Here is a 14,190-nt window from a genome sequence, read left to right on the forward strand (position 1 = left end):
CTGTATGGCCTTGCAGACAGGCTGCAATGTCGACTAAACAGAGAGAGTAGAAGGCTAGAAGTGGAATACTGTGGAAAATTTAACCACAGCTCCCCCATGTGGACATGTACATGTTCTGCAACCATGAGCAGAACAAACATATACTGTAAATTCATGGGATGCATCTTTTGAATCTTTTATCCTGATTCTCCTATAGAGATAGGAGGATGTTGGCAAGGTGGCAGAGTAGGGGTGAAACCCCGAGGTCCGGGCTGGGTTACCTGAGCAGCTGTAGTTTGGCACCAGCCCATTGGGCACCAGCCACCCTGCAGCGGGCTGGGCAGGTAATTTACACTAGTCCTACATTCCCTGGCCCTAAAAATAGTGGCCTCTTCTGTTCTGTGCAACAGAAGGAAGGAAGTGAGGGTGCCAGGACACAACAGAACAGGATAGGACAGGGAGAGGGAGAGAGGTCAGGAGGACAGTGAGCTAGGCTGGCTACGGTCACAGCATGAGAATCGAATGCCAGCACAATGGCTAGCCAGCCATGACATCTCATGTCTGCCAGACATTACAGCCTGTTCTGTGTGGCCAGTGGAGCATGCTAAGGGGAGGACGGCTCATAGTAATGTCTGCAACGTCGCGAATGGATTGACATCAAACCGTGTCTTTGATACCATTCCACTCCAGCCATTACCACGAGCCCGTCCTTCCCAATTAAGGTGCCACCGACCTCCTGTGTGTGTGGCCACAAAAAGGGTTTTATAATTAAAAGATCATTGAGGTTTAGAAAAAGCATTGTGCTTATTAAGGTCCTTCCTCCTCTACCTTGTAAACCATGCTGGATCTTTACTCCACGTCCTGCTGAGGTGATTTACCCTTCCCTGTCTGTCTTAGAAACACATCATGCTTCCTCTCTCTGGAATAACTGCTGTATTCATTCCAAATGGGACCCTGTTCCCTATGTAGTGCACTACTTTTGACCAGGGCCCATAGAGCTCTGGTCAAAAGCATAATGGTGCCATTTGGGACATGCAGGCTATCTCGCTGGTCATCTGAGAGAACAAGCTCCGTTCATTAGTTTCTCTAAATATCAGACAGAGCATCACACTAAAAAGCTTCATTTCTCCACAGTCACACACAGCCCTTCTCCCTCAGATCCTCGTCCTCCGCTGAGAGCCAAGAAATAGGCTCCTGTTCTTACAGGCATGACCTAAATAGATAAGCACTAAATAAACTAACGACGGGATCCTTCTTCCAGCCTGAGTAGTGTTGAATTTATGCAGCTAGTTTGGAAAGGCAGCAGTAGCAGAGGAACCCATTTTCTGATAACATTCTGACAAAACAGTGCCTTGTCGCCATGGAGACCACCTGGGACAAACAGTCATATTTCTTTGGGGGTCAGAAGGTTCCTGTGTGTTTAATGATTGGCTCGTTTGGTGCCCCGTGGAAAGGGCAATCTATGGAGCAGGAGGGTGACACTCCTGACCTGATCTGAGAACAATGGAACATGTCAGCTTCCAGTATTCCATTACAGAGGACTAGATAGGCCTGATTCCAGACCTGCTAGAACCAACCACACTTAAGGGCATTTTCCCAAGCTATACTGCACTGACATGGTTACAGATCCACCATAGTTGCTGGAACAGTGAAAACCTGCAGATATTTGATCCCCTGTCCCTCCCCTGGTCAGCACTCAACTAACACATTATTCCCTCTTATATACTGAGGTTGTCAACACGACCGTTCAGTAAACAACAAACTAACTGTGTCTTTATTGGCTGCATGCTTCTATAAATGGAGACTAAATGGTACAGTAAAAGCAGTGGCATTTCAGCTATCATCGCACCAGAGCAGAATTGTGTGAAGGAAGTTAACCTAACATCAATGTAACTATTGCTTAATGGGCAGAACAAAGAGCCATTCTATTACCTGGAGCCAGAGCCATACATCAAGTCTGTATACTGTAGGTCAGCAAACAATGGAGAATTAGTACATTACAGACTTATTCTGCTCATAAAACATAATGCATCACTTATTGTCTGGCCTGTCCCAGATTGTCTGGACAGTATGAGAGTTGGCCCTTCACATTTTAAATCGGATTTGTGATAGATATTTATGCAGGATTTCTGATAAAGCCTTCTATCTCACTCTATGATAGGTGTTGTACGCATGTGTGTGTGTTCTTGTGAGCAGACGCATGGTGAAGGGATAATGCCAACGCGTTCATTGCGAGTGCGTGTCTGAATGCCGACATACCGTCACCTTCTCTAAGTCAGCGTCTGAGGAAGTGGGAGACAGAGGGCTGATGGGACTTAGGGAAGGGGAGCTCCCCACACTGGATATGTGTTCAGGATCAGGAACGTACAGAACCTGCAAACACAATCCATGTCTGGATTTAAACAGGCTGACACACAGAGAAATGAACATACAGTTGAAGTCGGAAGTTTACATACACCTTAGCCAAGTACATTTAAACTCAGTTTTTCACAATTCCTGACATTTAATCCTAGTAAAGATTCCCTGTCTTAGGTCAGCTAGGATCACCACGTTATTTTAAGAATGTGAAATGTCAGAATAATAGTAGAGAGAATGATTTATTTCAGCTTTTACTTCTTTCATCACATTCCCAGTGGGTCAGAAGTTTACATACACTCAATTAGTATTTGGTAGCATTGCCTTTAAATTGTTTAACTTGGGTCAAAGGTTTCAGGTAGCCTTCCACAAGCTTCCCACAATAAATTGGGTGAATTTTGGCCCATTCCTCCTGACAGAGCTGGTGTATCGGAGTCAGGTTTGTAGGCTTCTTTGCTGGCAGACGTTTTTTCAGTTCTGCGCACAAATTTTCTATAGGATTAAGGTCAGGGCTTTGTGATGGCCACTCCAATACCATGACTTGGTTGTCCTTATGCCATAACTTTGGAAGTATGCTTGGGGTCATTGTCCATTTGAAAGACCCATTTGCGACCAAGCTTTAACTTCCTGACTGATGTCTTGAGATGTTGCTTCAATATATCCACATCATTTTCCTTTCTCATGATGTCATCTATTTTGTGAAGTCCACCAGTCCCTCCTGCAGCAAAGCACCCCCACAACATCATACTGCCACCCCCGTGCTTCACCGATGGTGTTTTTCGGCTTGCAAGCCTCCCCCTGCAAGCCTCCCCCTTTTTCCTCCAAACATATGGCCAAACAGTTCTATTTTTGTTTCATCAGACATTTCTCAAAACAAAGTATGATCTTTGTCCCCATGTGCAGTTGCCAACCGTAGTCTGGCTTTTTTTATGGCAGTTTTGGAGCAGTGGCTTCTTCCTTGCTGAGCGGCCTTTCAGGTTATGTCGATATAGGACTCGTTTTACTGTGGATATAGAAACTTTTGTACCTGTTTCCTACAGCATCTTCACAAGGCCCTTTGCTGTTGTTCTGGGATTGATTTGCACTTTTTGCACCAAAGTGACCTCCCGGGTGGTGCAATGGTCTAAGGCAATGCATCACAGTGCTATCTGTGCCACCAGAGACTCCGGGAGATCCATGGGGCGTCGCACAATTGGCCTAGCGTCGTCCGGGTTAGGGAGGGCTTGGCCGGTAGGGATATCCTTGTCTCATCGCGCACTAGTGACTCCTGTGGCGGGCCGGGTGCAGTGCACGCTAACCAGGTCGCCAGGTGCACGGTGTTTCCTCCGACACATTGGTGCGGCTGGCTTCCGGGTTGGATGCGCGCTGTGTTAAGAAGCAGTGCGGCTTGGTTGGGTTGTGTTTCGGAGGACGCATGGCTTTCGACCTTCGTACGGGAGTTGTAGCGATGAGACAAGATAGTAACTACTGACAATTGGATACCACGGAATTGGGGCGAATAGGGGGTAAAATTCAAAGGGAAATAAGGTGCGTTCATCTCTAGGAGACAGAACGAGTCTCCTTCCTGAGCGGTATGACAGCTGCGTGGTCCCATGGTGTTTATACTTGCGTACTATTGTTTGTACAGATTAACGTGTTACCTTCAGGTGTTTGGAAATTGCTCCCAAGGATGACTTGTGGAGGTCTACAATTTTTTTTCTGAGGTCTTGGCTGATTTCTTTAGATTTTCCCATGATGTCAAGCAAAGAGGCACTGAGTTTGAAGGTAGGCCTTGAAATACATCCACAGGTACACCTCCAATTGACTCAAATGATGTCAACTAGCCTATCAGAAGCTTCTAGAGCCATTACATACATTTCTGGAATTTCCCAAGCTGTTTAAAGGCACAGTCAACTTAGTGTATGTAAACTTCTGACCCACTGGGATTATGATACAGTGATTAATAAGTGAAATAATCTGTCTGTAAACAATTGTTGGAAAAATGACTTGCACAAAGTAGATGTCAAGTAGATGTCATGCACAAAGTAGATGTCCTAACCGACTTGCCAAAACTATAGTTTGTTAATAAGACATTTTTGGCGTGGTTGAAAAACGAGTTTTATTGACTCCAACCTAAGTGTATGTAAACTTCTGACTTCAACTGTACATGCAAAGACAGAAGAGACTATGAAAATATGTTTTCAGCATGATTTATGACATCCCAAGATGGACAACAACAAAAAGTGAAAGCACACATTTCGTGTCCTAAAACCATCCGATATAATATATCTCACACTGTGTCTGATGTTTTAAAGAGTTCATAATGATATGACTTAGTCATCATAGGTTAGGTTGAATATAGTTATTGTCCTGTGAGTGTGTCTGTTGTTCAAGCACTAGATTAGCATGTGTTGTTGGCGTTAAGGATCTTGAGAGGCTCTACTTAAGTTTCCTTGTCCCCATGCAAGCAGGGCCAGACAGTTAAGTGGTGGTGAGTGTGTTCTGACTGAATAGGCCCAGTATGACACCATGGCAGGCTAATGCTAACAAGTGTGGCCAGGGACAAAACTGGAGTGGAGTTTTTCTAGTTCCAGTGTGTGTGTGTATGATAATACTGGTGGAGCTAGGGCAGTGTTTGGTCATGGAACCCAGTAGAGAGATGTTGAGAGCCCTCCAGAGCTGGCTGGCTGGTTGGAAACAACATCAACAACCCTGCATTGTGCATCATGTTGCTGAGTGCTGCTACTGACTCTGACTGTCAATGTGATTGCAGACTCCCTGGCTTGACTCTCCATTTAAGTAGATTCGAGTGGCTCTGGTTCTGATGCCAGGAAAATACCAACTTTGGCTGTTTGTCATGTTTTGTGGTGCTACTTGGAGCCTCAGACAGTTCAATAGGACACAACCAAAAGAGGAGTCATTGAGCCCAGCGAAATAGCTTTATCAGGGTTCTGCTCTGTAGCTACAGAACGAAACAATCCAAAACTAAGTAAAAGTGGGAGGTACTATCTGATCTTTGTCCAATAAGACATGCTTGTTTTTTTTTTCTTTTATCAAACGTTTTAATCCTAATGAACAGGACCCATGAAGTTGTACCTTTTGAATGGTATTGCCTGAGGACTGGAGGGATTTCAACACTCTGTTTCCCATGACACAGATGTCTTAGTGGAATAAACACACAGATTGTTTTAACTCTTGTGAGTGGTTAGTAGTGACACCACTATATGCCATTGACAGAATCAGTGGGAAGAGAGAGCAGGGATGAGGAGTGGGTGAGTGTTAGTGGTTGTCGCATGGAGGATAGATGCAGTGAGAGAGACACACCAAGCATGAGTGTAGTAGATTGGTGTTTCCCAATCCATTCCTCAGGGAACTCCTCCAGGACTGTACTTTTGTGTTACAGCCCAGTATTAGCACACCTGGTTCAACCTAATCAAGGGGTTTGTGACTACCGTAGTTGACTATTTGAATAATGCGTGCTAGTGTGAGGCTGGAACAAAAAGGTGCTGCCCAGGGGATCTCTGAAAGGAAGGGACTGGGAACCAGTGATGGGTGTACAGTAGATTGTGTTCACACCTGGCCAGGACAGATGGCTCTGGAGAACAGCTTGTTGAGCTGAACCAGCTCGTTGGGTGTGGTGTCAAACTTGAGCGCTATGTTGTTCAGTGTGTCCCGCGTCTCCACCTGGAGGACCACAAAACAGAAGAGAAGCACAGAATATCAAAACTCTTGTACTGTGCTGGCTGGTCCTCCTGGGTTAGACTGAGTCCCACAGGAGAAGGAGAGAAACTCTGCTGTATTATCTTCTCTCAGAGATGAACATGGACTTTGTGTGTAGTAGTGTATTCAGACTGGCTTGGTGTAGTTCAGTAGTCTATTCAGACTGGCTTGGTGTAGTGTAGTAGTGTACTGGACTGGAGATGGTGGATGTTCATTAAATAGCACCACTGACTACACTAACTGGAGGTAAGGAAGAGCATATGTTTGCATGAATGTCAATATGAGCCTTGTTTTACCATATGACCTTACTCGCATGATACCAACCCACCAGGCAAACACCTGACGCTCACATTCAATCATCATCCAGTTTGATTGACATCTTAGTATATTTGGCCCAGTGGATAAACAAACTTAGTAAAGGGGGACACAGGACGTAATTTACATACATTATACTATAGGCCTACAGCTTGTACAGTAATGTATGTGTGCTATTTCAATGCCTTTTAGAGGATGCAGACCGAGTGTCACAGATATAACAGCCTGTGTGGGTTGACATTGAGGCAGACTGGCAACTATTCAATCTACTTCCTGTAGCCAGCTGTGTCCTTTAAAGTGCATTAGCCAGATTCTTCTGGTAGCTATATAACTGCACTACAGAGATATGTGTCTGAGCTGGTAAATAACTCACAAGTCCTGTGGGGTTCTGCCTACCAACTAACAATGACAGGGATGTCAAGAACTCCTAGTTTGTGGGAGAGGGGGCTCGTGGGAGAGGCAGGAGAACAGAACAGACGGTGTGTGTGTGTGTGTGTGTGTGTGTGTGTGTGTGTGTGTGTGTGTGTGTGTGTGTGTGTGTGTGTGTGTGTGCTGCTGACAGTGACTCTGAGTTGTATAATGGTGGATCATGGTGCTGTCATGAGACTGGCTCAGTCAGGTGACTTCATAGGACAGAAGAAGGAAACAATTCAAAACAACATGGAGGAATGTCATTGTCTGCTCTTCTAAACTTGTAAGATAAACAACTTCTCCCCAGACAGGAGGACAGTCTTGGGCCTAGACGGAAAGACAGAAAAACGCACGCCACACCATGTACACACGCACCCACACACACAGTCATAAGCAATGCAGGCAGGTATTAACGTGAGCGTCAGACACACAAGTCAACAGACACATTGGAAAATGAATAAAGCAGGAATATTGTGTCAGTGACAGTCACATATGACACCAACCGAATCCTTTTCAAATGCTACAAACACAGAAGAAACAGAAGAATACAGAAATACAGAGAAATACAGAAGCTCAAATATAAAAACAGAAGTTCAGCCAAACCACAACGGCCATGTTGCATGCGCGAGCGTTGCAAAATAAATGTACACATACATGTGAACTAGCATCTTCCTAGCCAAGCACTAAAATACTCATTGGTTCTATTTGAGAGACTCCACGCTCTGCAAGTCCCATCCTTAGTGGATATCAGTTATTGAAGGTCTTTGCGCTGTCAGCAACTCTAATTTGGCTGGAGACACAGAATATTCTCTTCCTAGTCCATTGTGGATTGATACAGTTTATTCAATAGCATAGGCTAAAGTAATGAGTAATAGCAACAGTAAAGAAAAAACATCCAGTGTTTGATCAATATGTTTGGAGGGTTGACAGTCAACATTGTTGTAACTGACTTCAATAAGTATTGGCCTTTACGCATCGCACTTCTCCTCAAATAAAAAATACTAGGCTCCCGTAATTTGAATATGTTTGTGGCGGAGCGTGCCTTTGGTAACCAGACAAGAGCTGCTCTTTGGAAATGGGGATGGATACAAGCCGAACGGAGTAGAGTAGCCTATGCACTGCAGATAGGCCTATGAGAATTGTGAATAATGCAAAAGCATGACAGCAAAAGGAGACCATTTAGAAACAATTTATGGATAGCCTACTTGGCTAATGCATGGCCAGGATAAGAAAGGTAAGGTAGGGTAAAGGTGGCCTATAAGGACTTGTTCTTTAATCAAACAAAGTGTAAAACAAGCTAATGTTACAGGAAAATAACTTGAATGTTTCTAAATACGAGTGTCACCGGATCATCTCATCTCTAGTTCCATGATAGGCATATAGACTACATGGAGGGTTTTTTAGGCATATAATCTACATGGAGGGTTTTTTAGGCATATATTCTACATGGAGGTTTTTTTAGGCATATATCCTACATGGAGGGTTTTTTAGGCATATATCCTACATGGAGGGTTTTTTAGGCATATATCCTACATGGAGGGTTTTTTAGGCATATATCCTACATGGAGGGTTTTTTAGGCATATAGACTACATGAAGTTTTTTTTTAGGCATATAGACTACATGGAGTTTTTTTTAGGCATATATCCTACATGGAGGGTTTTTTAGGCATATATCCTACATGGAGGGTTTTTTAGGCATATATCCTACATGGAGTTTTTTTTAGGCATATATCCTACATTGAGTTTTTTTTAGGCATATAGCCTACATGGAGGGTTTTTTAGTCATATAGCCTACATGGAGGATTTTTTAGGCATATAGACTACGTGGAGTTTTTTTTAGGCATATAGCCTACATGGAGGATTTTTTAGGCATATATCCTACATGGAGGGTTGTTTAGGCATATAGCCTACATGGAGGATTTTTTAGGCATATAGACTACATGGAGGGTTTTTTAGGCATATAGCCTACATGGAGTTTTTTTTGGCATATAGACTACATGGAGGGTTTTTTAGGCATATAGACTACATGGAGGTTTCTTTAGGCATATAGCCTACATGGAGGGTTTTTTAGGCATATAGACTACATGGAAGGTTTTTTAGGCATATAGACTACATGGATAATTTTTTAGGCATATAGACTACATGGAGGGTTTTTTAGGCATATAGCCTACATGGAGGGTTTTTTAGGCATATAGACTACATGGAAGGTTTTTTAGGCATATATCCTACATGGAGTTTTTTTTAGGCATATAGACTACATGGAGGGTTTTTTAGGCATATATCTTACATGGAGGGTTTTTTAGGCAAATAGCCTACATGGAGGGTTGTTTAGGCATATATCTTACATGGATGGTTTTTTAGGCATATATCTTACATGGAGGGTTTTTTAGGCATATAGACTACATGGAGGGTTGTTTAGGCATGTAGCCTACATGGAGGGTTTTTTAGGCATATAGACTACATGGAGGGTTTTTTAGGCATATAGACTACATGGAAGGTTTTTTTAGGCATATATCCTACATGGAGTTTTTTTTAGGCATATAGACTACATGGAGGTTTTTTTAGGCATATATCTTACATGGAGGGTTTTTTAGGCAAATAGCCTACATGGAGGGTTGTTTAGGCATATATCTTACATGGATGGTTTTTTAGGCATATATCTTACATGGAGGGTTTTTTAGGCATATAGACTACATGGAGGGTTGTTTAGGCATATAGACTACATGGAGGGTTTTTTAGGCATGTAGCCTACATGGAGGGTTTTTTAGGCATATAGCCTACATGGATTTTTTTTTTAGGCATATAGACTACATGGAGGGTTTTTTAGGCATATAGCCTACATGGAGTTTTTTTTAGGCATATAGACTACATGGAGGTTTTTTTGGGCATATATCCTACATGGAGGGTTTTTTAGGCAAATAGCCTACATGGAGGGTTGTTTAGGCATATAGCCTACATGGAGGGTTTTTTAGGCATATAGCCTACATGGAGTTTTTTTTAGGCATATAGTCTACATGGACAGTTTTTTAGGCATATAGCCTACATGGACAGTTTTGTAGGCATATAGCCTACATGGGCAGGACAAATAAAACTACCTTCATTGAGAGGAGGGGAGGCTATGCTTGGTTTTTAATCAAATGAAACAAAATGGGTTTACGGGAACAAAAGTCACATCTCCGACACTGATCCTCAACACGGGGGCCCCTCAGGGGTGCGTGCTTAGTCCCCTCCTGTACTCAAATCAAATCAAATGTTATTGGTCACATACACATGGTTAGCAGATCATAATGCGAGTGTAGCGAAATGCTTGTGCTTATAGTTCAGACCATGCGGTAATATATAACAAGTAATCTAACAATACTCCCTGATCACCCACGAATGCATGGCCAAGCACAACTCCAACACCATCATTAAGTTTGCTGCCAACACAACAGTGGTAGGCCTGATCACTGACAACAATGAGACAGCCTATAGGGAGGAGGTCAGGGACCTGGCAGTGTGGTGCCAGGACAACAACCTCTCCCCTCAACGTGAGAAAGACAAAAGGAGATGATCGTGGACTACAGGAAAAAGAGGGTCGGACACGCCCCCCATTCACATCGATGGGGCTGTAGTGGAACAGGTCGAGAGTTTCAAGGTCCTTGGTGTCCACATCACCAACAAACTATCATGGTCCAAACACACCAAGAAAGTTGTGAAGAGGGCATGACAATGGATTTCCCCCCTCAGGAGTCTGAAAAGATTTGTCATGGGTCCCCAGATCTTCAAAAAGTTAAACAGCTGCACCATCAAGAGCATCCTGACCGGTTGCATCACCACGTGGAACGGCAACTGCTCGGCCTCCGACCATAAGGCGCTACAGAGGGTAGTGCGTACAGCACAGTACATCAGTGGGGCCAAACTTCCTGCCATTCAGGACCTATATACTAGGCACTGTGCATCATGGCTGGATAGGCTGCGCCTCCGCTCTCAAAATCCATGCCATAACCAATCGTGTTACCGCTAAGTCCAGCTTTTGGTTGATTTTAAATATCCCCACCAGCGTTACCTGAAATTGGCCCTTTGGCGCACGTTTTTAAGGACACACCTCAGACATTGCCAACCCTTCCATCTCAGCGCAAGTGAGCTCATATAAGACAGCTAAATGACCAATCCTGGTGCAAGGGTTAGAAAACAGAAGAGTGCCAGCTTTATCGGATCGAAACAGCAAAAGAGCGTGTGTTTGACAACTGCACTGGCTAAACACCAGCAGAAAATAGAGCCCACAATGTTCATGTCCCGAGACAAACTAGCTAGCAACAGTTAGCTAACTAAATTGTCCATGAATGTTTCATGTGTGTTTAGAACTGACCCGAAATTAATATAATTGATTCACAGTTGATTTTGGTATTTTAACCTACGTGTCATGAACCCATCTGGTGGGGATAGATAAAATCAACATGATGGCGCACGCATGGCTGATGTAGTCAGCATGTTAGCAACCATGGACCTCTATCTGTGTGTGTGGTGTTAGGGAGGACTAAAACCTGCAATATGACCCGACTAAATTTCACATAGAAATGTGAGTTATGTCATTGAAAGCAAGTCTAAGAAGCTGTACATCTGTTCTATGTGCGCTCTTTCTATGCTACCTGTTTAAAACCTGTTAAGGATATGGCAGACATATGCCCCCTTTGGAGAGATTGGGTACCCCTAGTAAACTGAAAAAAAATCTGTCAAAAACTGCTAATATATGCATATAAAAATTATTATTGGATAGAAAACACTCTAAAGCTTCTAAAACCGTTGGAATTATGTCTGTAAGTATAGCAGAACTCACAGGGCAGGCATTCTTCCAAACTAGTTTTTGTGGTCATGAAAGTTGGAGCAACTTTGACGTCATCGCCCCCACCCTTCCCAACCAGTTATGATTCTGGGGAGACTTTAGATGTCCTCTTTCAGTAGAGCTTTGAATCGTTCAAATCCCGCGAGAATTGACCCTATGGGAGTGAAATTAGTGCGTGCCACGAGAAAATAGGCTGTGCGTAGTGGCGCGAATTGGTCCCAGCCATTCCTTTGTTCCAGCACTCAAGAGAAGGGCAGACGATGGCCGATTGAATTGAAGTTTGTTTTGTGTGTCTAAAACATCATAAAGCTTGCTTCTGCACTTAGTTTGACCTGTTTAGTCGACATATAATATGTAATTTAGAAGTTTTGATGCGCAACTTTTCCGGACCAGAGGACGTTTTGGGTGCATTTCAGCTGATGTTATTAGCAGTAGCTAATACAAAGACGCAAGACTTGAAACCAAACGATGTATTGGGTAAGTATGAAGCCTTCCAGAACATTCTGAACGAAGACCATCGAAGGTAAGGGAATATTTATGCTTAAATCTGTGTTTCTGTTGACTCCAACATTACGTAGAAATGTAGTGTCAGGTGCGTGAATGAGGACCCAAAAGCGAATTAACAAAACAGAGTTTCTTTAATGACGAAACACACGTAGGCTCAGATGGACAGGCAGATTCCGACAGGACAGGACAAGGTTAGATGAACAGGCAGATTCCGACAGGACAGGACAAGGTTGCAGCAAACACGACGATAGTCTGGTTCAGGCATGAGTAACACAAACGAGAATCCGACAAAGACAGGAGCAGGAACAGAGAGAGATATAGAGGCCTAATCAGAGGGAAAAAGGGAACAGGTGGGAAAAGGGGTGAACGAGGTAGTTAGAGAAGACAAGGAACAGCTGGGGGAAAGAGGGGAAGAAAAGGTAACCTAATACGACCAGCAGAGGGAGACAGGGTGAAGAGAAAGAACAGGAACAGGACACAACATGACAATACATGACAGTACCCCCCCACTCACCGAGCGCCTCCTGGCGCACTCGAGGAGGAAACCTGGCGGCAACGGAGGAAATCATCGATCAGCGAACGGTCCAGCACGTCCCGAGAGGGAACCCAACTCCTCTCCTCAGGACCGTACCCCTCCCAATCCACTAGGTACTGGTGACCACGGCCCCGAGGACGCATGTCCAAAATCTTACGGACCCTGTAGATAGGTGCGCCCTCGACAAGGATGGGGGGGAGGGGGGGGAAGACGAGCGGGGGCGCGAAGAACGGGCTTAACACAGGAGACATGGAAGACCGGGTGGACGCGACGAAGATATCGCGGAAGAAGAAGTCGCACTGCGACAGGATTAATGATCTGAGAAATACGGAACGGACCAATGAACCGCGGGGTCAACTTGCGAGAAGCTGTCTTAAGGGGAAGGTTCTGAGTGGAGAGCCAAACTCTCTGACCGCGACAATATCTAGGACTCTTAGTTCTACGTTTATTAGCAGCTCTCACAGTCTGCGCCCTATAACGGCAAAGTGCAGACCTGACCCTCTTCCAGGTGCGCTCGCAACGTTGGACAAAAGCCTAAGCGGAGGGGACGCTGGACTCGGCGAACTGAGATGAGAACAGCGGAGGCTGGTACCCGAGGCTACTCTGAAAAGGAGATAGCCCGGTCGCAGACGAAGGAAGCGAGTTGTGGGCGTATTCTGCCCAGGGGAGCTGTTCTGACCAAGACGCAGGGTTGCGAAAAGAAAGACTGCGTAAGATGCGACCAATAGTCTGATTGGCCCGTTCTGCTTGACCGTTAGACTGGGGGTGAAAGCCGGAAGAGAGACTGACGGAAGCCCCAATCAAACGGCAAAACTCCCTCCAAAATTGAGACGTGAATTGCGGACCTCTGTCCGAAACAACGTCTGACGGAAGGCCATGAATTCTGAAAACATTCTCGATGATGATTTGTGCCGTCTCTTTAGCAGAAGGAAGCTTAGCAAGGGGAATAAAATGAGCCGCCTTAGAGAACCTATCGACAACCGTAAGAATAACAGTCTTCCCCGCTGACGAAGGCAGTCCGGTGACAAAATCTAAGGCGATGTGAGACCACGGTCGAGAGGGAATGGGAAGCGGCCTGAGACGGCCGGCAGGAGGGGAGTTACCGGACTTAGTCTGCGCGCAGACCGAACAAGCAGCCACGAAACGACGCGTGTCATGCTCCCGGGTGGGCCACCAAAAACGCTGGCGAATGGAAGCAAGCGTACCCCGAACGCCAGGGTGGCCGGCTAACTTGGCAGAGTGAGCCCACTGAAGAACGGCCAGACGAGTAGGAACGGGAACGAAAAGAAGGTTCCTAGGACAAGCGCGCGGCGACGGAGTGTGAGTGAGTGCTTGCTTTACCTGCCTCTCAATTCCCCAGACAGTCAACCCGACAACACGCCCCTCAGGGAGAATCCCCTCGGGGTCAGTGGAGGCTACTGAAGAACTGAAGAGACGAGATAAAGCATCAGGCTTGGTGTTCTTAGAGCCCGGACGATAAGAAATCACGAACTCGAAACGAGCGAAAAACAGCGCCCAGCGCGCCTGACGCGCATTAAGTCGTTTGGCAGAACGGATGTACTCA

At 45.0% G+C, this 14,190-nt stretch overlaps 1 protein-coding gene across 7 annotated transcripts in view; it reads right to left on the reverse strand.

Moving 5' to 3' along the window:
- LOC110485571 (oxidation resistance protein 1) overlaps positions 1-14,190 on the reverse strand; it is a 213,465-nt gene that overhangs the window by 28,386 nt on the left and 170,889 nt on the right. For 4 of the 7 annotated variants that reach the window (XM_021556680.2, XM_021556693.2, XM_021556673.2 and 1 more), the window contains 2 exons: positions 5,890-5,997; positions 2,239-2,352 (listed from right to left, as the gene is read on the reverse strand). The exons of 2 other annotated variants lie outside the window; for them this stretch is intronic. In XM_021556680.2, the coding sequence (XP_021412355.1) occupies positions 2,239-2,352; positions 5,890-5,997 (222 nt within the window). The remainder of the gene's footprint in view (positions 1-2,238; positions 2,353-5,889; positions 5,998-14,190) is intronic. One more of the 7 variants, XM_021556688.2, reaches the window with a different exon arrangement.

Source organism: Oncorhynchus mykiss, chromosome 2, assembly GCF_013265735.2.
Source record: "Oncorhynchus mykiss isolate Arlee chromosome 2, USDA_OmykA_1.1, whole genome shotgun sequence".
In the NCBI taxonomy this organism is placed as follows: Eukaryota; Metazoa; Chordata; class Actinopteri; order Salmoniformes; family Salmonidae; genus Oncorhynchus; species Oncorhynchus mykiss.